The 24,294-nt window shown below is 45.4% G+C and overlaps 1 protein-coding gene across 18 annotated transcripts in view; it reads right to left on the bottom strand.

The window, feature by feature from the left end:
- Positions 1–24,294, bottom strand: part of PTPRM (protein tyrosine phosphatase receptor type M) — a 792,664-nt gene that overhangs the window by 88,288 nt on the left and 680,082 nt on the right. For all 18 annotated transcript variants that reach the window (XM_060243981.1, XM_060243978.1, XM_060243979.1 and 15 more), the window contains one exon: positions 13,884–13,971. In XM_060243981.1, coding sequence (XP_060099964.1) covers positions 13,884–13,971 — 88 coding nt within the window. The remainder of the gene's footprint in view (positions 1–13,883; positions 13,972–24,294) is intronic.

Below are 24,294 nucleotides of genomic sequence, written 5' to 3'. Positions count from 1 at the left end.
CTGGTTCTGGGTCTCTCACCCAGGTGCCAGCTTCCCTGCCACAGAACACATAATCTACTCTATAAAAACAAGAAAGTGACCCAGCCCACACACACCCTCGCCAACCAACCAGAGGTAATTTAAAAAAACCAAAACAAAACCAGCAGAATCACAAAAGGCCAAGTGTTAAAAAAGTGGCCTTTTCACCAACAAGAAAGCTCAGGCCAAATCAGTCAACAACACCCGCCCCCCTAAAACCAGAACCAGGAAAAGGGGGACAAAAGTGGCCTTTTAAACAATGGAAATTAGGCCAAAGAGCACCCCCCCCCCAAGAACCCGAAGAGAAGAGTAACAGCAGCAGCACAACACAGCAGCAACAAATCAAACACTGAATACTTTTAAAACAGTAAAAAAATTAACTTTTAACAATACAGGAACTTTGCCAACCCCTCCCCCCCCAAAAAAACCCCCTTCACCCTAACCCCAAGAAATCCAAGCCACCCAAATCAGGAGAAGTAAAAGGACACTGCACTTTTACAAGTCCTCTCACTAAATTAAGATATGGGCAAATTGGCAACCTCCCCCACCCCAGGCCCCCTCCCCAAGCAGAAACCCCTAACCCCAAATAAGCTACCCCACCACCACCCAAATCTGGATAAGTAAAGGGACTCTAAGTCTTAAAAAGTCCTTTTACCAACAATAAATAAAAACAAGAACCCCAAGACTGTCTTACCTTGTCTTCTCTAGTCCAGGGGAAGTCTGGTAAGGCTGAGTGAGAGAGCAGCAGGCAGCAGCTGAAGCCAAGGGCCAGCCAGCAGCAGCACAATCTCTCACACACAGCAGCAATGGAGGAGTCCAGCCAGGAAGGAAGACTCCTTAAAAAGCCCTGCAGAGCATGCATTTGCAATGCATTTTGCAAATGGATGCTTTGGCTTGGCTGCTGGGGGTCCTCTTCCCCCTCCCCCCCTCCCTGATCCCCGGGAGGCTATGGGAGAGGCGGGAAAAGGCAACTAAAGGTGGGAAAGTAGGCAAGCAGCTCCTTTGAGGCTGCAGAAGCTACTTTCCCGCCTTTTGAATTGACAGCCGTATACTTCCGAATAGCCATTCGTAAGTATATGGCGAGCCGTATTCGGCTGCCATATAATGGGCGCCTATGGGGATCGGCTGCAGCCTATTCCGTATACAGCCGAATCAGTGGTGATTCGGCTGTAAATACGGTTCGGCCGAACCGAATGAACATCCCTATGTGTGATTGACCCAGCAAGCTTCCACTGCAGAGGTTGCCCAGATCCTAGTCTGACATTCTAACCACTACACCACACTGGTTCTCTAAATATCACTGTTATCGTTTGCTTGTACTTTATGAAGCAAACATTTATTTGTGTTGTAGATGCCCTGTGTGAAGCCACTTGGGAGGCAACTCTCTCTGATCCATTACCAAGATGTCAAAACATCTGTACAGATGCAAGTTCTTAAATTAAAAGTGTCTCTGTGAAAGGATGCTTTTAAGGTGCTGTTCCATGTGGGAGCCCATAATGTTTTCTTCTTAATACTGTTTTTGTGACAAAAGTCATAAACAGTGAGCCATATGCATGAGTCACTCACCATGTGTATAACTTGTGTAGGAGGAGACTTCATCACCTATACAGACGATTCCCAAGCAGCCATCCACACAAAGCCAACCAAGTAAGAACCAGTGTCTTGAACAGACAGACATCTGACACTGAGTTATTGTTAATTTAGCAATGTTTTCCTGAATCTAGCAACATGCTCCCCGCTAAGCATTCAGCACAGTATTCTGGGAGTGCAGAAGGAACTGAGTTTTAATTTGATATGCACCACTGTTAGCTTTGGGAAAGGTCTTCATTTTCCTCTATTATTTTCATCATGGTCTTTTGGACGACCTGAAAATAGTGCTGGCCCATGGGCCACAGTTTCTAAATCACTTTCTTAGAAAATGTGAAAACATTTAAATTGCTTTCAGTTAATACAGTTAAGGGCAAATTCAATGCTGACAGAGGGGGGGAAAATCAGTTGCTTGGGAGTAACACTGTGACTTGGCTGCTGGTGGGCAGATTGCAGTTTAGATTATAAAAATTCCTGATATCCATTGATCCATAACTTACTGTATTTTTAAAATTTGAATAGATCAGGAATAGAAAACACATACCATTTTCACACACAGCTTACCACGTGGTCACATTCCTGTTCTCTCTGCAGCATCCGTCGAATTTCCCACTATCTGCGCCGGAGTTACAGGGAGTACCGCTGCTTTTGCGTAGCAAACGTAAACTGGGTTTACGCAAAAGCTGCGGCACTTCCTGTAACTCCAGCACAGATAGTGGGAAATCCAACGGACGCTGCGAAGAGAACAGGAACGTGACTGCGTGGTAAGCTGCGTGTGAAAACGGTCTCAGTCACAAAATGTTACTTTTGGAGTACCTACCAGACTTGGTAGAAAATCAGGAACATTCTACAGCAAAGATGTTTATAACGTGAAACTGTGAAAAAATAATAGAATCATAGAGTTGGAAGGGACCTCCAGGGTCATCTAGTCCAACCCCCTGCACAATGCAGGAAACTCACAAATACCTCCCCCTAAATTCACAGGATCTTCATTGCTGTCAGATAGCCATCTAGCCTCTGTTTAAAAACCTCCAAGGAAGGAGAGTCCCCCCACCTCCTGAGAAAGCCTGTTCCACTGAGGAACCACTCTAATGGTCAGGAAGTTCTTCCTAATGTTGAGACGGAAACTCTTTTGATTTAATTTCAATCCATTGGTTCTGGTCCTACTTTCTCGGGTCACAGAAAACAATTCCACATCATCCTCTATATGACAGCCCTTCAAGTACTTGAAGATAGTGATCATATCGCCTCTCAGCCACCTCCTCTCCATGCCCAGCTCCTTCAACCTTTCTTCATAGGACTTGGTCTCCAGACCCCTCACCATCTTTGTCGCCCTCCTTTGGACCCATTCCATCTTGTCTATATCCTTCTTAAAATGTGGTGCCAAAAACTGAACACAATACTCCAGGTGAGCTCTTGCCAGAGCAGAGTAAATCAGTAGCATCACTTCACATGATCTGGACACTATACTTCTGTTGATCCAGCCCAAAATTGCATTTGCCTTTTTAGCCACCACATCACACATCGAAATGTTTCCTGCTTGCTCCCTGTCCTGCACAAACTCGAGAGCTGATAATGAGACTGGGACAAAGGTTAATGTGGAATCAGTCTATTCTAAAATAACAGACAATTTTATTTAACTTTGAGGGGAAACAGGCTGGAATCAAGTGTTAGTCTTATGAGGTGAAAAAACGAAAAGGAATGATATAACTTTGTATACAAATAAATGCCAGATGATTTGTCACAAGCAAGTAACTTTCTGTTATTCAGGCAGTTCTTTAAAACTTGATGAGATTTCTTGGCAGTCTCTGTTTAAATATATAAGTCTTTGTCTTACAGACACTTGTTGATGAAGGCAGGAATATTCAAACAATTTTAAAATGTGATTTGATTTGATTTGTACCCCGCCCTCTCCCACATGCAGGCTTCTGTTTCCAGTTCCAGTTTCCTTCTTTATCAACAGACTGGGGATCATCCCCTTATTTTAGGAGCTATTTCTCTCAGATTTGTTAGGAATTGGCTAAGCTTCCCACTTTCCTAACTCAAGATCCTTCTTGATCCTCTCCTTTAGACTGGATAGGGACAGGGCTGGCTCTTCCACTAGGCAAACTAGGCATTTGCCTAAGGTGCAGGCCCTAGAGGGGCACCAAATTAGGCACTCCCACCTTTTTGTTTTTTAAAATTCCTTCCCCTCCCTCCCCAAATCGCTGCTGTCTTTCCCTGTTGCTGCCGCTTCTTCCTGCCTCCTTCCCTGCCCCGGATCGCTGCTGCCTTCCCCCATTGCCACTGCTTCTCCCTGCCTCCTTCCCTTCCCTCCCCGCCCCGACTCTCTGCTGCCTTCCCGTTGCCGCTGCTTCTCCCCACCTTCTTCCCTTCTGTCTCTGACTCACTGCTGCCTTCCCCTGTTGCCACCACTTCTTCCTGCCTCCTTCCCCACCCTGACTTGCTGCTGCCTTCCCCCATTGCCACTGCTTCTTCCTGCCTCCTTCCCCACCCCAAATCGCTGCTGCCTTCCCCTGTTGCCACTTCCTCTTCTTGCCTCCTTCCCTTCTCAACTCGCTGCTGTCTTCCCCCATTGCCCCCACTTCTTCCTGCCTCCTTCCCTGCCTCGACTCACTGCTGCCTTCCCCCATCGTTTCTGCTTCTCCCCACCTCTTTCCCTTTCCTCCTCGACTCATTGCTGCCTTCCCTTGTTGCTACTACTTCTTCGTGCCTTCTTCCCCACCCTAACTCGCTGCTGCCTTTCCCCATTGCCACTGCTTCTCCTTACCTCCTTCCCTTTCCTCCCTGTCCCAACTTGTCGCTGCCTTTCCCCATTGTCACTGCTTCATCCTGCCTCCTTCCCCAACCCAAATCACTGCTGCCTTCCCCTGTTGCCACTTCCTCTTCTTGCCTCCTTCCCTTCCCAACTCGCTGCTTTCTTCCCCGTTGCTCCTGCCTCCCCCCCCCGACTCACTGCTGCTTTCCCCCATTGCTGCTGCATCTCCCCACCTCCTTCCCTTTCCTCTCTGTCCTGAATCGCTGCTGCCTTCCCCTGTTGCTGCTGCTTCTTTCTGTCTCCTTCCCCTCTGTCCCCACCCTGAATTGCTGCTGTCTTTCCCTTTGCCACCACTTCTCTCCTCCGCTCAACAGAAGAGCAGATAGGTCTGTGAAGGAGCCGCAGGGAGGGAGGGGGGGCAGAGGCAGGGGGCGGCAAGGCTGCCTGGGGTGATGCAGGTTCTAGGGCCAGCCCTGGATAGGGATCACTCCCCTATTCTAGGAGCTATTTCCCTCAGGCTTGAATGGGGATTCTTCTTGATCCTTTTAGTCCTTTAGCCTTCCCTCCAAGTCAACTGTTAGTTCTTAACTCTCACTCCTAAATGAAACTCTCAACTGAAGAACTCCATTTGAATCCCCAGTTACTCAGCATTCTCAAACCAGGTTACAGCATTAACCATTTACTGTCCATCACAATGTCACATTTGGCTGGCACTGATGGCCTCTGTGATTGTCAGGGAAGTGTATCTGAAATAAATTTTGGCGTGTTGTTGATGTGTATATTTTTATAAACTTTCCCCAAAAAGGATTCTAGATGGTTGCCTTCAAGGAAATTGTGTAAAACAAGTTGTAGGATGAATTATGTATTCTACATATTATCCTTGCATATTATTGATATGATATCTAGTAGTATCAAGATACATTTTTTGTTATTTTTGAAGTTTTCTTATTACTCTTAGATTATGAGTAATAATCATCTCTGGAAATCCTGTTTGTGCTGACAGCTCAATTCACAAAACTTGTTTAGCTCAGGTCCCATTGGAATGTTGGAGGTTTGCACAGCTCAAGATTAGTTCCAAGACTGAAAACTATTTTCTTTCTACCTTGTGCTCTTCTGTAAGTAGATTCGGCTGGAAAAATGCTAATATTTGTACGAGCTCCTACTCTATAAGGCTTTGGTTATTTAGTAAAAACGCCTGTAAAAAAACTGGTTGACTTCCTTAGCTGTCCTGGCTCTGTAATACAAAAAGGAATTACAATGTGTAAATACCTTTTCACCAAAGCAAACATATGAGCATGAAAATGCATTAAGACAGTAGTTTGGTCTCTTTATATTTACCTACTTGCTTCCCAGAGGAAACCACATTAACTTCCTTCTCTCTCTTTTGACTATTACTTTTCTTTACAGATTTGTCATTTTGGATAAATTCAGCAGATGACTAAAATAACCCTACGTTTGATGTTACAAAAGCTTATTTCTCAATGCTTATGGGAAAATGGACATTGTATATTTCTTTACAGATTGCAGGAAGGGAGTGAGTGAAAAGAGGTTTTCTGTTGCTTCACACCGACTTTATATTCTACTGCTAATTTACGTGCTGTGACAAAAAGGAAATTAAATTATTAAATTAATATTAAATATTTTATCTCTGTTTAGATAGACCAAAGCGATTTTGACACTAACAGATTGTAGCATGAAGTTATTAAAACACCATATGCTTGTGAATGGGGCTTTCACTCTTGTAAACTGGTCCTTTCTGGCTCAATATCTCTCTTTAGGTTTTAGAATATTACAGTTAGAGAGTGATAAAGGCTGAGTAATAGTCTGTTGTAATTTTAATTTGGCCACAGGAAGAGTACTGAGAGTTTAGCAAACAAGAAGCAGCTGTAGGGGGGCTATGGAGAGTCAGTGCCCTTGCTCTTTGGGGATGCAGGATTAGTAGTTGTGCTGCCTGCTTTATAAGTCACTTGCATCAATATGTTCCATTTGTATATTTATTAATAAAAAGATACTATAATGACACTGCCTGCCTCTAGTGCTTTCTCTCATTACAAATAAGCAGGTCCTATTACTCAGACAATGCTCTTTTTGTAATAATATGCTATACTTCAGCTATGGAGTTTATAGTTCTTTCAACTAAAGCACAGCCATGTTTAGCAGGATGGCTAGCATACTCCTTCTCTGTTCGTTATAATGGCTGTGTCAATAATAAGGCTAATTTAAAGACCTTTCATGAGAAGAATCCTTCCCTGTCCTGTCTTCTGAGATGTGTCCATTCTCTGCCAACAAATAGCGTGTTCACATACATTCTTATTCTTTTCCTTCTACTATATGTTCCATTCAGTGTCCTTTGTGTCAGTTAAAATATACATTTCAAAATCCATTACCCATGAATAACCTATTAGAATACTACCGTTAAATCCCTTAGGTAAGAGATAACACATGCAAGTGATAATAAGGACGTTATGGGGGGAAGGTGGCATGGCATAGCCTTATCTCAGAAGCTAAACAGGGCCAGTATTGGATGGGAGGCTGCCAAGGAAGACTCTGCAGAGGAAGTCAATGGCAAACCACCTTTCTTCTCTTTTACCTTGATAGCTCCTTGCTGGGGTTGCCATAAGTTGGTTACAACTTGGCAGCACTTATGTACATAATGATCTGATCTGGCCATATGGATCCACACCACAGTAACATCGAGACTTTACTACTGCAATGCACAGTATATTGGTCTCCCCTAAAAATCAATGTGGAAACTCCAGTTAGTGCAGAATGCTGCAGCATAATGTGCAATACAGGAGGAACATGCTTAACATCACTACAGCAAGTTACATGAACAGGAGGACACTGGTGTCATGGTTTTAATGACAGTAATACAAGTAGTTAGTGACACCTGCAATTGGTCAAAAAGAAGTAACCTGAAATTGACAGGAATTTTTGGCAACTTTTCTTTAAACCAGTGCCTTTCCAGACACAGTGTTCCCATCTCTTTAAATGTATAATCAACACTCAGTTGCTTCAGGCCAAAGTGTCACAGGGATGGAAAAAATGGTTCCAGAACAGGTCTGCACAACAAAACCCACCTTGGTGGACACTGTCTTTCAGCCTTATGTTGTACTATTATGATGCTTGATAACTCATCTATTTTGCTATCTCAAATAGGTTTGTTGAGGACATTATTATTAAATATTATTGTTATTAAAATATTTATACCCCACTTTCCTTGTTGTTTACATTTGACTTGCATCAAGACATGCAATAGGAAATCCATGAATGAATGTCCCACTGTCTTGTAAACTTTAAAATATAGGCACCCTTATAGTACCAGGGTTTTCTTCTCTACAGGTAATGTAGGCCATTAAAACAGGTTAAATTTTCCTTCCCCCAGCCCAGAGCCATATTGCTGATCTGAATCAGGACCTTACATTCATGCAATTCAAAGTTTCTAAAACAATGGAGGATCTGCTCATGTATCACCTTGTTGGAGATTGTTTCCAAGGATCAACCCATAAACAGATTAAGCTATTTATTTATTTACTTTATTTTCATTATTTATAGTCTCCTTTTCTTACTTGGATTCAAGTTAGATTACACAGAGTGAGTCAATAGAATTGACAGATGGGACATTCAGTAAACAATGCAATAGTATTAGGGTCGCAGAACCAACCATAAGTCTAAAAACAAAACTGAAGCAAACCATAGGTGTTAACATGACACATTAATAGTGCAATCCTAAGGGGAAGGTGCTGAAAGTGCTTTGGATGCAAACTGTTCTATCACCCTCCACGCCAGCGCAAATGGGAGTTGTGAACTTTTTTGGGCACCTTCAGCATATGCCTGCCCATGGCTGCCGGCGGAGCAGCGGCAGAACTGAGGCATAGGGAGCTAACCCGGCATATGAGGGGGCGGCTCCAGAGCGTGGCCAGCTTTAGCCGGCTCCCTAAGACCTTTCAGCCTGGGAGCGCCCCCCGTGAGAGGCGTAAAGTTACAAGGAAAATGCTGGTGTATCTCATAGTCACCTGTTGAAACAGAAAACAAAGTTTGCCCCTGCTGCTACATGAGCCCGTAAACCCCTTAGGGAGCCATGTAATTGTTTCACCAATCCCCTTATGCCCTGGGCTCAGCGAGCCCCCTCCCAGACACCCAATTGTCGCTCCTCCCCCTCCTAGAAAAACTTCCCCTCTGGCCCTGCACAACCCTTTAGAGATTCTGCTGCGGAGCTCCGTGCCATGCAGATGAAGAGTGAGGGTTGAGACACTTTGGTGATGGAGGCTGCACAGCGAAGGCACTTAGACAGTACAGCTCTTTGACATGCAAGGAGGAGAGCGAAGGCTTTCCTCTGTGGCTAATCTCTACCCTTTCCAAGTTCCAACAGGTACCCGACCTCCAGAGGCTCACCCCTCAAGGGGTGGTCGCACATGGGGAGGTAAGTGCAACTGTGCACCTCAAACTTGCCTCATCCCTCCCCTTGCTCAAAGCTGAGCAGAGTGACAGTGTCTCCACCACTTGGCCCGATCAGGTTGCTCAGACAGAGGGTGGTTGCCACGACCACTGCATGCCGCTGGAGGGCCCCCCATTGGTCTGTCCTCTGCCTTGGTCCCACCCCTGACAGGGCACCAGGTAGAGGGGGTCTGGCAGCTGTTCCGATGCCTGTGGGGAGGTGGGTCAACAACTGTCTCTTTAAGAGAGTCCCTTGCCAAAACACAGCCTCACACTGCAGCTGCCGGGGCTGATGAATTGCAAACACTCTGGGAACCCCTTTGGGTGCTTTGGTCTCTGTCTTGCAGGTGGAGATTCCACAGAGAGGCTTCCAGTGCCCCCCCCCCCACAACTCAGCCAGCTGTTCCTGCCCTCCTCTCAGATTGGAGACTTGTGCCCTGCAGGACTTTTAAACCTCTGCCTGGTTCCTCCACAATAAAGCCTTAGATGTGCCTCCACTTTGTCTTGTCTGGCTTCTGTTTCATGCTCCTATCTGCCCCTCTCCCCCACTTCTGCCACTCTGTCTGTGGGCTCCCCAGGAAATATCTCAGAGGGTGGGCTCACTTGCTCTGGGCAGGCAAGGGGGGAACCTATGAACCACCTTGCTGAAAGGCTAGATACAGGAGCCTGAGGGTCTTTTCCCCATGCATGCTATGGGCAGGAGTGTGGTCTGGGGGCGGAGGCGTCACCACAGCCTGCCTGAGCCCACAACCTGGCCAACCCCACGGGCTGTCAGGCTCATGTCACAGAGAAGAGGAGACTGCGGGCTGTGTCCATGCTGGGGAGGGCTTCCCTGTGGGATTTGGTGACATGCCGGGACTCTGTCTACTTGTTCCAATACCCACATTTTGCCTGGCTTCTCTGACTGCAGACTCCTGCACTATATGTTTCCTGTTTGTTTATGGCTTGCTGAGAGGGCACATGACTCTGCTCATCTGCCTGCCATTGGCACAAGTCTTTGACAGCGGGTGGGTGCAGCAATGGGACTGACCAATTCTGCAGCTTTGCACTTCTCCCCCCCCCCACCTCGGCAGTGAGCCCGGCTTATCTCTCTCGTGCACACACCCAGCCTCATTCCTTTCCCCTCTCCACGTTGGCAGGACTTCTTTCCTTTGACTTGGGCCTGTGATTGGCACAGTTCTCTGTCAGGGGGTGGGGAGGGATAGGCAAGCAGACTCTCCAAAGCTGCCTCCCTCCACCCCAACTATCATGGGCCACAGCGCCTGCACCAGGACTGGCCAATCCAGCAGCCCTGTGAGACCCCTTCCTTCCTGCTGCCTCTGCCTTGAGAGTCGCACTCCAGCAGAGTTGCCCTGGTGATGGTCTCACATGTGGCGAGCTATGCTTCTCTTCCCCCCCATGCCAAATCCCTTAGGAAGTGGACTAGCGGTGCTTAAGTTACATTCACGTTCGAGTGGCTAGCCTCTGTGTAAGTCAGGATTGGGCTGCCCATGGCACAAAATTGTATAACAGACCACAGTCTCTAATTTTTCCAAGTAACTTTGTGAATCATTTAGTTCAGTGCAATTCTATTGCCACGTAGAAAAGTCCATTGTTTATGCTAGGAGACTATTCAGACAAGTGTTCAGTCAGAAAGTATGCAATTGATAATAATGTATTAAACAAGAATTCATGTTTCAGCCATGTTTTTTCTTGAACACACCGAGTTGATCTGAATAGCCTGAGGGCTGATTCTGTTGGTTTAAGGTTCCCCCCCCCTTACAGCAGCCTTCATCCTTCCGTTAACAATTTCCTTAATAACATTTACAGATTCTTCTTTCAAGTCCACTATTATCAGAATATACTTAGGGGAACTGTCCTCTATTCAGATATCAAAACTGTTTTCACAGTGATCACAGTGCTGAGCATGTATGCTTTGAGAATTAGTTATATGTATGTCCCCGTCCCCTCCCCCAATTTGTAAGTATGACATAACCAGGCCTCATTAGGGGCTGCAGCTCATGGGGCAGAACTGCGGAACTTTTATTGTGCTCTTTCTTTCTTACCTCCTCCCCTCCCAAATAATTGCTTCTGGGCTCTATTGTTCAAACCCCCTGAATTCTAAGATTTGACAAACGTTCTAATATTTTTCCCCACAAAAAACAGAAAAATAACCAAAACATATAGAGCAGATAGATCATCATGCCACTGTTGCTACATAGGAGAAAGTAATTGAAAAGTATGATGGGAGCAAGGTTTTATTATGACAATTATAATTCAAGAAGCATTTTAAGGTAGATGCTGAGCCAATATAATAGAGTACACCTTCCAGTGATGTCAGGAGTGCGTGGCATATGCAAATAAGTTACGCAAATGAGTTGTGCTAATAAGCTTTGGCACCTCTTTTTCTATGAAATGACTTCTGGGTATAACCATGTCAGGCTTTCTGTTTGTGTGCATGTGTGCACACACACATTTGTGACCAACACGGGAATAACTTTTTTTTAATAGTATGTTACAGCATTCAAGTGCACATTGTTGATACGTTTTGAAAAGTACTGGTTTCAGACGATTCAGCCTCTTACCTTCTAACTAACAGCTATCATCTCAGGTTCACTAAATGATGATTTTCCTAATTATCTTTGAAAATCAAAACCCACTTTGCTATTACTATGCTACTGCAAGACAAATAAAAAGTATACAAATAAAGTTACAAGTATAACTATTAGGCTATGCAGGGTACATTCGACACTCCATTTGAGAATTGCCCTCCTGATGCAACTGCCAAAATATTTTTATCTACTGACAGTCCCAAACCTAAGAAGAGCTTTTACTTTAGCAAGACTGAATGTTCTTCACTCGGCAGTATGGAGGGTAGATATAATAGAGCGTCATATTCTAATAGAACATGTAGATGCTCATACGATAATATTGAAACTATCGAACATATGATCATGGAGTGCCCTATAGTCAATGAGTTGAAGGCTAATTTAGTCACCCCCTTACTTAAAAATACAAAATTGCTAAATGTCATGGCTACTATCAAATACAAATAATTGTGTCATCCTCTCAGTGGCAAAATTCATAGACACAATAATAAAATATAAGAGAAATAAAACAGTTAGGTCTTTTAAACTAATTTTTAGTTATGACTTCTGCTTAAGGTGGTAGCTCTATGAGCAGAACTTGATAGATAGATACTATACTACCAGGGCTATTTTTGGTAGAAAAAACCCAGTAGGGCCATATTTGCATATTATGCCACACCCCTGATGTCAAGCCAGCCGGAATTACATTCCTGTGTGTTCCTGCTCAAAAAAAAGTCCTGCATACTACTACTGTAGTATGCATCTATAAAAATGACCATAACCAAACACACACATGATCCAAATCTTACACACTAACACTATATGCTACTGTAGGATTTTCATGGTGTTCAGCAGCTTGGGGTTTATCAAAGGTCATTCTGTAGACCAAGAATGTACTGGAGAGATGTGAACTGAGAACATTAAGGAGAGACAGATGTTTGGCAACTGGCCAACAGAAGTTCACAAAGAAAAAAAGAGGAACAAAGATAATCTGGATTTTTTTCCTTTAAAAATCTCATTTTTGTTAATTTTATAATTTTATTTAAGCAAATGTGATAATCAGAGATATAATGCCTGAACTATAGTGTTTATTTTAAAAGAACTTGGCAATTCTTATGGGATACATTTATCTGCAGAATGTTCTATAAGCAGGGAAATATCAGGTTAAAATGTTTAGCTGGCGCAAAGGTCAGCAACATTTTATAATTAAAAAGTCAAATCATCAAAACTCAAAGGAAGAGAACCACAAAGAGTTAGTATAAATATATATGGTATAAATATAAATATACAACTTTAGATATTATAATTGGAAGGTTTATGATCCATACAGTTTCTGTAGCCCAAAGTTTCTTTGATTGTTGTGAGTCTTTAATTAGGAAGTGGAACACGCTAGGGTGGCCAGCAGGCAACCTCACAGCCCTGTGCAGCAGCAGGAGCAAACACTGGGAGTGAGATAGCATTGTATACTGGGAGTGAGTGACAGTCTAGGAATTCCCCAAGGAATTTCTCCCAATACATAGGAATACCCTGCACAGCTGTTTTAGTGCACTGATATAATTCTCCCTCTCTCTCATATTCACACTTGGATTACTGCCATATGTCATTTCCCTTTCTCTTTATATTTTTAAGAAGCACTTCACAGAACAATCCTAAGCAGGCCTACTCAGAATTCTACTTAAGTCAGGAAAGGCTTCTTAGGACTTCATTGTTAGCCTCATAAATTTCCCCCCTACCATTCCCTTTACATACTGGTTACACTAGCTTCCCACCTATCCTCTAATTTACCTTTACTTAAATATTTTGTTTGTTTGGTTTTGCATTGATCCACATTTGGCTCTAGGACCATAGGTAGCAAACCCCTGAACTAGAGGCAAGGCTATACGTTTACAAGCACTGCTGAGCTCTAGTAACAAGCTTAGTCAAAGCTGAACATATTAGCTGACATTTGCACAGAGCTGTAGAGGCAACAGGCATAATCCAAAGCAACTAAAAGCCAATGGTTGGATCTAGCCACTACTCTTCTGCTATGAGGAATCTTGTTCCAACAGCAAGACTTAATACTTAATGGGAGAAAGTGATCCAACCAAACTGAAATACAGTCCACAATTAATTACCTAATCAGGACCCTAGATTATACTACCTAAGTAGGACCCTAGCTTGTACTAGTTTATCATCCCTATTCCCTCTCATAGTAAATTAGATGTTCATAGGTAATGTCATTTAACGTCTTCTATCTCCCCGCTGTAATCTTTTCAGAACAAGCAATGATATTTGAGTTAAACAGTCACTTTGTACATGTGCCTCAGAATCCTAGACTTCATAAGTAAAAGTACTATATTTTATTAATGTATTTGGAATGCTACAATGTTTATTTCTCCCTTACTATTTATTACAGTAACCAGAACTCTGTTTTTACTCCAGACATCCACATACTGGTGGGCAGGATACTGGTGGGCAGCCTTGTCAGTTACTAAAAGGAATTTACATAGTAATACAATTATACTGTCAACACTTACATGCAATGATATTCCCATATCTATTCTTCATTCGGTTCTCATCTTTTTTAGCTGAGTCCCATGGTGCAGACTGTCCTTCAAAGAAACTCTGAAAAAAAACCAAAACCAAGTAAAAATAACACTAAGGGAAGGAATATCTAGCATGAGAACCATTAGAACTTGTCATTACAAGTTGCTATGGCATTTGCTGTGACTATTAGTATTTGCTGTGAGTATTATATTAGTATTTGCTGTGAATATTGTGAGTATTATTCAGTTTTAGGCAACACATTTTAAGAATGATATAGACAAGCTGGAACAGGTCCAGAGGAGGGTGACAAAGATGGTGAGGGATCTGGATACCAAGTCCTATGAAGAAGGCTGAAGGAGCTGGGCATGTTTAGCCTGGAGAGGAGGTGGCTGAGAGGTGATATGGTCACCATCTTCAAGTACTCGAATGGCAGTCATATAGAGGATGGTGTGGAATTGTTTTCTGTGGCCCCAGAAGGTAGGACCAGAACCAATGGCTTGAAATTAAATAAGTTTCCGACTAAACATTAGGAAGAACTTCCTGACCATTAGAGTGGTTCCTCAGTGGAACAGGCTTCCTCGGGAGGTGGTTGGCTCTCCTTCCTTGGAGGTTTTTAAACAGGCTAGATGGCCATTTGACAGCAATGAAGATCCTGTGAATTTAGGGGGAGGTATTTGTGAATTTCCTCCATTGTGCATGGGGTTAGACTAGATGATCCTGGAGGTACTTTCCAACTCTATGATTCTATAATTCTATTCCCTTCAATGGTTCTCTAAAAAGAGATGAGTTTAGTGAAAAAAAAATATAAGCAATGACTGACTGAAATTGTAATCAGACTTACTTAACTAGTTGCCTGATAAAACACCCTATTTTAGAAGCTATTCATAATATTTAATATTTATTAATACTATTATTCTGCTATATAAACATAATTTCTATACATAGTTAAGCGCAGGCTGACATTGTAGTAAAGATGAATAATTGCATAGATAGTATAAACAGGAAAAATATGGATAATGGTTTTAAAGAATTATCCTGCAGAATTGTTATTAATGGAAAACTGAAAGACTTATCACCCCCTAGCTCTCATGGATCAGTGAGGTGCAGTGTGATGTTTAAATAAACTTTCACAAAGCACCATGGCTTTTTTTCTGCAGAAACAGGGTAGAATAGAGTTCCGGAACCCTTTTGTGGAAACAAAATTCTAAAAAGTTTAGACGTTCATGAGGGCACCCATGTTTCTCCTTCATTTCTCTCGAGAGTTCCAGCACTTCTTTTTCCAGAAAAAACTCCTGCACAATTAATGCATATGGAATATTTCATAAGTGTATCACACATATATGTCTTTCTACCAATTCCAAGACTGACCATTCTAAATGTTCATCCAAGGAGGGCAGGAATACAGTGTTAAAACAGTTACTTACATGACAGGAATGATGTGAAAGTTAGGGTTTTGTTGTCTAGGTGACAGATGTGACAAAGAAATACATATAAATCTTTTGCAGGCTGCCTATGAAACAGTGGTAGTATTGGATATCAAAATGGATGTCAAGCAGGACAAACTGTAACACTCACAATCAATATAAACCAAGTTCATCATAATAGATTAAGCCCCCTTTCTAAGCTCTTGTCCACATAATAAAGCAGTGAAGGCTGTCCCTTGAAGAGGAAAATACATATGTTCTATATAAGTGTTCTCCAAAGTGCAGCCCATGGTTGCTCGTTCTTCCTTGGTGCCTATCAGGGCTTTTTTTTGTAGCAGGAACTCCTTGCATATTAGGGCACACACCCCTGATGTAGCCAATCCTCCAAGAGCTTACAGGGTTAGGGCTAGTACAGGGTCTACTATAACTCCTGGAGGATTGGTTACATCAGGAGTATGTGGCCTAATATGCAAAGGGATGTGTGGCCTAATATTAGGGTTGCCAAGTCCAACTCAGGAAATATCTGGGGACTTTGGGGGTGGAGCCAGGAGACTTTGGGGGTGGAGCCAGGAGACTTTTGTGATGTCATTTCCTGTGATGTCATTTCCAGGTCAAAGGTCAAGTGATGTCACTTCCACCCTCCTCCACAATCTTCTCCTCCATGGGTCTCTTCTCCATTTAATTTTTATACCAACCCTGTGGGACAGATTAGGATGAGCGTGTGTGACTATCCAAGGTCACCCAAGCAAGCTTCCATGGCAGAGTGGAGATTTGAACCTGGATCCCACAGAACCTAGCTGGACAATCTAAGCATGACACAACACTGGTTTAAAATGTTTTGATGTTTCAGGGAGGAACACTAAAGATGCAAATAAAATCTAAATTGCTTGAGGAGTATTTAATTCTGAAATATAAGGCGATGGTTATCCAGATGGTTTGACCTGACCTGGCCTGTCTCTCTACTTTAGATGCATGTGGATTGATTGTGACCACTCCCTGGAATAGGAAAGGCACACACAATCTGTCTTTATTAAGACTAACCCTGGGAATCTCTAATATCTGGTTCTGAGACTGCATCCTGGTTTGTGACAAGATGCCAAAACTGAATGGCAGACCTGGCCTGCACCTCTCGGGCAGCAATCCTGTGCATGTTCAAACTAATTGGTATTGTATTTTTAAATGGCACTTGAATAATGCATTGCTATTAAAAAGTCACACAGTAATGTATGTTGATAAAAAATAGGAACAGGATCCATGCTCTGTTAAGCACATGTATTGCAAGACTCAAGGCAAAACTACTGATCAGACAGCATAAGACATCTAACAATGCAATAGGACTGGGATTACAAAATTAGAAAATAATGCAAACAGAGACCTGTGTAAGACATGACATACTATAAACAGTGCAACAATGTAGGAGTCTAGTAGCACCTTTAAGACCAACCAAGTTTTATTCAGAATGTAAGCTTTCATATGCAGGCATACGTCATCAGACAATGGAATGGGGTACAGTCTGATGAAGTGTGCCTGCATATGAAAGCTTACATTCTGAATAAAACTTGGTTGGTCTTAGAGGTACTACTAGACTCCTACATTGTTCTATTGCTTCAGACCAACACGGATGCCCATTTGAATCTATAAACAATGCAGAAAGAGAATCACTAAGGTAAAGTGTTACTACTTTACCTTTGTAATCCACTTTCTGCATTGTTTAGACTAGAGGACAGTTAGAAGCTGGAGGACACATATAAGGGTAAAGAGAGTTTTAGGTATTTAGCTGTGTTGGTCAGTCTGCAGTAGAAGAACAAGATTTGAATCCTTAAAGACCTTAAAGACCAGCAAGATTTCCAGAGTGTAAATCAAAGCTCCCTTTGTCAGATACCTTTGCCAGATACGATGAATGCTGCACCAGACTACAATCTTCCCTGAAAACAATCTTCCTTGCGCGTTGCAAAAGACCGGGCAGAGAGAAATGAGGGGGCGTCAACAAAATCGCAGCTGCGCAGCCGCTCGCAACTAGATTGGGAGGGCTGTGGGTTAATTCCACTCAGTCACCGGGTCACTGGCTGAACGGACAGCTGCTCTCGCATGTGCGCTCATCCCGTTCTGTGGCTCCCTTTTCCCCCTTCCCTTCTCTGATTTTACCTCAGAGGTGGCAGCAGCACAGCGGCTTCGCCCGCTCCGCTCCCCTCTGAGGTAAAATGAGAGATGGGAGGGTGGAGGCAGGCCAGGAGAGTGGCGAGTTCCGAGTCCGGGTCCTTCTGCATAGATCTGAGAAGGGGCCCATTTGCACAAGCACCACATCTGCATGCAGGTGGAAATGGTTTCCTGCTGGGGTGGGGTTGGGGGCAGGGGAAAGAACATCCACAGCGTTGCTTGCTGGGAGCTCCAAGCGAGGCCTCTCTTCCTCCAGCTTCTTCACAGAAACACTCTGAGCTCGCGCTTGCTGCCACCTGCTCACCTCGGAGGACTGGAGGAGAGCAGAACAGGCCGCCCGCCGCCGCTGCCCACTGCTGCCCGCTCGCGCTTGCTGCTGCCACCTGCTCACCTCGGAGGACTGGAGGAGAGCAGAACAGGCCGCCCGCCGCCGCTGCCCACTGCTGCCCGCTCGCGCTTGCTGCTGCCACCTGCTCACCTCGGAGGACTGGAGGAGAGCAGAACAGGCCGCTCGCCGCCGCTGCCCACTGCTGCCCGCTCGCGCTTGCTGCTGCTACCTGCTCACCTCGGAGGACTGGAGGAGAGCAGAACAGGCCGCTCGCCGCCGCCGCCCACTGCTGCCCGCTCGCGCTTGCTGCTGCTACCTGCTCACCTCGGAGGACTGGAGGAGAGCAGAACAGGCCGCTCGCCGCCGCTGCCCACTGCTGCCCGCTCGCGCTTGCTGCTGCTACCTGCTCACCTCGGAGGACTGGAGGAGAGCAGAACAGGCCGCTCGCCGCCGCTGCCCACTGCTGCCCGCTCGCGCTTGCTGCTGCTACCTGCTCACCTCGGAGGACTGGAGGAGAGCAGAACAGGCCGCTCGCCGCCGCCGCCCACTGCTGCCCGCTCGCGCTTGCTGCTGCTACCTGCTCACCTCGGAGGACTGGAGGAGAGCAGAACAGGCCGCCCGCCGCCGCCGCCCACTGCTGCCCGCTCGCGCTTGCTGCTGCTACCTGCTCACCTCGGAGGACTGGAGGAGAGCAGAACAGGCCGCCCGCCGCCGCTGCCCACTGCTGCCCGCTCGCGCTCGCTGCTTCCTGCTCACCTCGGAGGACTGGAGGAGAGCAGAACAGGCCGCCCGCCGCCGCCGCCCACTGCTGCCCGCTCGCGCTTGCTGCTGCTACCTGCTCACCTCGGAGGACTGGAGGAGAGCAGAACAGGCCGCCCGCCGCCGCCGCCCACTGCTGCCCGCTCGCGCTTGCTGCTGCTACCTGCTCACCTCGGAGGACTGGAGGAGAGTAGAACAGGCCGCCCGCCGCCGCTGCCCACTGCTGCCCGCTCGCGCTCGCTGCTTCCTGCTCACCTCGGAAGACTGGAGGAGAGCAGAACAGGCCGCTCGCCGCCGCTGCCCACTGCTGCCCGCTCGCGCTTGCTGCTGCTACCTGCTCACCTCGGAGGTCTGGAGGAGAGCAGAACAGGCCGCCCGCCGCCGCCGCCCACTGCTGCCCGCTCGCGCTCGCTGCTACCTGCTCACCTCGGAGGACTGGAGGAGAGCAGAACAGGCCGCCCGCCGCCCACGGCTGCCCGCTCGCGCTCGCTGCCATCTGCTCACCTCGGAGGACTGGAGGAGAGCAGAACAGGCCACCGCCGCTGCCCACTTGCGCTCGCTGCTACCTGCTCACCTCTGAGGACTGGAGGAGAGCAGAACAGGCCGCTGCCCACTGCTGCCCGCTCGCGCTCGCTGCTTCCTGTTCACCTCGGAGGTCTGGAGGAGAGCAGAACAGGCCGCCGCCGCTGTGGGCCGCTGCCGCCTGTTCAAATTGCTGCTCCGAAGACTCGCGGCCTTTGCGCCGTAGTTCCCCTCTTCCCTCCCCCCGCTTCCATTTTTGGGGACAGCGGGGGAGGAGGGTGCAAACCCGGGGGTCCCCCGCCAGGGCGGGAGGGTTGGGAACCCTACCTAATATGCTACTAAAAAGTCCTGGTGTCTACCAAGCTTTTCAGAAAGGGGACAGGCAGGGCTATTGAAAGGCAGGGATTGTCATCAGCTGCCCTTATTCAAAGAAACAGTTTTTCATTGGAGGATCAGGAGGACTGGTAAGGACCTGAGCTCTCCTTGGTCAGTGTGTGGTTCCATTCCCTCTTCAGGTGTTCCAGGAGGTGTGAGGAAGGAGGTATTCTGTTTTGGTTCCACCTCTTGTGGAAGCTCTTTGGGATTTGGCTTCACCTCCTATGGAAGCCATTGCTGGTGTGGAGTTCACCACCCCATCTCAAAATTCCGAATGTGCCTGCAGGCTCAAAAAGCTGGGGACTCCTGTTCTATATAAATGGTGGTGCTTTACTGAGTTAACTAGTCTTTCCACAGAGATATGTAAGGAAATGCCCCTAATTTCCAGAACATCGTAGTCACCCGTCTGGGTGCCAGAGTGCCTGGAGACAGAGCTCTCACACATCTGACAGAAGGACGTGGGTTTGCCTACCAGACTAATAACAGCCACAATGCTAAAGCAGCGCTCCGTGTTCCTACAAGAGTGCCAGCAAGGAAAGCAAATGGTTTCCAGTCACTTCGGGCGAATGCCATCTCTATCTTGGAGCGGAAGAAAAGCGCGCCGTTAGGAGCTATCCAGACCAAGTGGTTTTCAGCCTTGACCATAGAATCCATTTTGGGAGGCTAACACCAGCTATTTTCCAGCAGTACCAAGACTCCATTTCAGGACAGCGGGAGGCACACGTACGCAACAGATGTGAGCCACCCATGGAACCATTAAGCTTATCCAGGCGTGGATCCTGCCAGACCGTCTAAGCCTTTGTCTAATGGAACTCAAGACAAAGACTGGTGCCAAGAAGAAGACTAAAGAAGAGGAAGACCATCGTCAGCCAGAGCCAAGTTCCTTTGTGTACACCAGGTGTTACCTTAGATAACAATTTGGCTCTCTATTGTCACCCTTTTAGATAAGTTTAATAGTCTTAAGCATCTCCCCACCGAGTAATATCCCCCATTCTTCTCCCCAACTGTCATTTTGGAGCCTCACCCTGGTCCATTGCAACCTGAAAGTTCAACCAGGTACCCCTGGACCAAGTTTGTTCATTGTTCGGTCATGGGCACCTAATTAGGTGCCACCAATTAACTTGCTATTGGCTACTGCAGAAGTCCAGCCCTTACGGTCACTGCAGAGCCTCCCCTTTCTCCTCCCACGTATCTCCCATCCCCTGAGGGTCTAAGGTAGTCTATTTAACCTCTGACCCAACTCCACTCAGGTGTGAATCTAGCAGTACCCTATCTCCGCTGTCTAGATCCATCCCCGATTCTTGGCCAGTTGAGGGTCCCATTTCCCCCGTCCTCTATCGTCACCATTGGAGCCTTCTTGAAGACTACGATTGGTAATTATCACCCTGTTTGTCTACCCATGTGTTGTCTCTCTCTCTATTTTTCTTAGGACTGTATGAATGATTTTATGAGTATTTTATCTTGTATGGAAGCCTATGTTTTTCTGGAATAAATTGTAATTGTTTTACTTAATTAGAGTCCCTAATATTTTTAAGCATTAATTTCTGGACGTGGAATCCTGTATAAACAGGTAAAAGATCCTGATTAAGCCAGGTGCCCACCTGACAATTCCCCATCCTCGTTTTGATGGCATTTTGGCTTACAGATAGATCAAAATGGGTAGCGTAGAGCAATAGAAAAGAATAAGAGACCAGTAGCACATTAAAGACAAAAAAGTGCCAACATTTGAGAGGGGGTGAAGAATCTGAAGAATTGAGCAATGACTCATGAAAGCTCAAACCCTGCCACAAATTTTGTTAGTCTTAGGTGCCAATGGACTTTTAGTCTTTCCAAAGGTAACAGCATTATTCTTCATTTGCATGCAACTGGCATACATGTATGTTTTATTAAAATCATTATTTACAATACCTTAAAAGATTATTGAATTGCTAGAAAGAGGGAAAATGTGTTTTCATCCCACACACAAGCTGCTTTAATATTTACCTAACCATTGTACTAAATGATTTAATCAGGTTCATATAAGAATTAATCTATTTAGGTTAGAAGAACGCATTAGTCATTCATAGCTCTGTTGCCAGAGGAATGGCATTCCCTGTCCTATTAGTGGCAATGATGTATTCCTAAATGTCACTGCCCAGAAAAGAAAAAAAAATACCCAGATTTGTATAGTATTGAAGACTGTGCCCAAAAGCAACCTGAAGAAGGAAGTACTACAATCCATTCAATGTTATGAATTCGCGTATCAGACATGAGATTTTAAAAACCTTGGGTTGCTTTCCCTGTGAACATCATCATAAAAGTCTGTGGGGACAAACCGCCCCCCCCCCCCCCCATTAGGTTCAGGTGAGGAGGACAGGCTCCTGCTTTTTTATTTGCATTATTTACCTGAGTCAAAATGTCTCTGGGTGGAATTATTTGCCCCACTTCAGAGGTGCATGTTTAGTATTCAAGTACATGTAGCTCCAAAATGGCACAAATAGCTCAGGAAAATGATGTGGACAGAAAGCAATAGCCCATTGTCCCTCCATGCTGTGGTTCTGAGCTTAATCAGGCCTCTGCATTGGGACTTTTAAAATGACATTCCATGCAGCTGCTGAATGGCTGGGGGAAGGCAAAACCTCATTTGTTATAAAATGTGTTGTATTATTTGACCTTCAATCTTTAGCAACTAAAGTACAGAAACTATGGTAGAATCCCATTGGAAATATGATTATTACCAGTAACAAAGTTTACATGCTTTACTACTCTGTATCTTAAATGCAATATTTTAGGGGTCACTTTTCTAGTGACTCAGATTAATAAAGTTACAACATTTAGCTGAAAGCTGGGGGGGGGGGGGGGAGAAATCTAAATATGGGTGTGCATCTGGATACTTCTGAGCTGAAAATAATGGAAAGTGGCTGTTTTGGCTATTTTCTGGTATTTCTACCATTTTGGAATTATTCTGGATTTATTTATTTATTTTTGAAATAAGAAAAATAGGTCCCCAGAATCCAGAAATTTCAATAAAAATAAAAATCAGGATCCTGGATTTTGCTGCTTCTAGGTGTGTTTTCCTTCAGTTCAGTAAGTTTCCCAGGCAATTTGGAGGGGGGGGGGTGAATCTCCCAGCCATTGGGATTATATGTAGAGTTTCAGTAGAATTGACCTGTCCAATCATCAGGATGGTCTCATAGCTTTCCAAGGGGGTCAGAGCATGGGCACAGGGGATGTAATGTAGGCTGGCAACTAGGAGTGTGAAAAAGATATTTTTTGTATTTGGGTTTATTGGACCTGAAAAATGGTATGGTATTTGTATTTCAGTAAAATGTGAGATTCCTGAATTTTTGGGGGCTATTATAGCCTATGGGTAGGCTTGCCCAGGTCCCCAGGGGATTCTTCTGCTTTCCCAGGCTCCTTCCCACCCCAGTCAGCTGGCCGGCGGGGGTAAGCCCTGCCCCCAAAGCCACCATGTGACTTTCCCATTCCAGAGGCTCCAGTCTCCGATTGAAAGGCTTCCTCTTGGGATGGGGTGTCTGTGTTACTTGGAAGAAGTTGGCTGCAACTCGTGAGTAGAGAGGCCAATCCCTCACTTCAGAGTCACCAGAACTGAAGTGCTCACCAGAACTGACGTCTGCTGAGCACTTCATTATTCCCTATATGGAGATCGATTCTCATAGGGTATAATGGAGGTTTCGGGGGCTCCGGGGGAGCTGTTTTTTTAGGTAGAGGCACCACATTTTCAGTATAGTATCTAGTGCCTCTCCCCAAAGTACCCCCAAGTTTCAAAACGATTGGACCAGGGGGTCCAATTCTATGAGCCCCAAAAGAAGGTGCCCCTATCCTTCATTATTTCCTATGGAAGGAAGACATTTAAAAAGGTGTGCTGTCCCTTTAAATGTGATGGCCAGAACTCCTTTGGAGTTCAATTATGCTTGTCACACCCTTGTTACTGGCTCTGCCCCCAATGTCTCCTGGCTCCACCCCCAAAGTCCCCAGATATTTCTTGAATTGGACTTGGCAACCCTACCTATGGGGCCATTGAAGTCAATGCCAAATCTTCCCTGGGGTATATTCAGTGGTCTGGGGGGACTGTTTGTTGAGTAGAGGTACCAAATTTACAGTGTAGCTGCTAGAGCTTCTCCTCAAAAGAACCCCCAAGTTTCAAAAAGACTGGACCAAGAAGTCCAATTCTATGGGCACTCCAAAAGGGTGCCCCATCCTTCATTGTTTTTTTTTTTTGAACGTTCGGCAAAGATCGCTATAGCGCTATAGCGACGTATCACAACAGCACCACCATAGAGATGGCTAGGCTCCATTGAGATAAGTTACCAAGTTGCAGCGGTGGCGATCTCTGGCATCTTAATGGAACCCAGGCATCCCTATGGTGATGCTGTTGTGATACATTGCTATAGCGATCTTAGCCCAACGTTCCAAAAAAAAAAAAAAAAAAGCCAGAGATCGCGCGCCGGTGGGCGAAAAAGGGTGCGAAAACTGCTCCTGGATTAGATACTGGACATTTCACACAGCGCCCCATACCGATTTCAACCTGGAAGGAGGGGTTGAAAACTGGAAGAAGCTGCTCTTTGTTAGTAACGCCTCAGGCATGCCTCACTACCGGGACAGCCACGGGACTGTGTGAAAAGGTGACAGTATTCCGGTAGCAGCCAGTTACTGAGTCGGGTCTGTTTGAAATGCCAGCAGAAACCCATTACTGTTCAGTAACTGACCAGCTTCCATACCGGAATACATAGGCTGTGTGAAAAAGTTCTATATTTCCCATTCTCCAGTTGAAGACGGTGTGTGTATGTTAATAAATTTCTGCGGTTTACTTTAAAGTTCTCTGGTGCCAGTATA

This window comes from Heteronotia binoei, chromosome 7 (genome assembly GCF_032191835.1).
Source record: "Heteronotia binoei isolate CCM8104 ecotype False Entrance Well chromosome 7, APGP_CSIRO_Hbin_v1, whole genome shotgun sequence".
Taxonomy (NCBI): Eukaryota; Metazoa; Chordata; class Lepidosauria; order Squamata; family Gekkonidae; genus Heteronotia; species Heteronotia binoei.
This window is presented reverse-complemented; position numbering and strand designations above follow the sequence as displayed.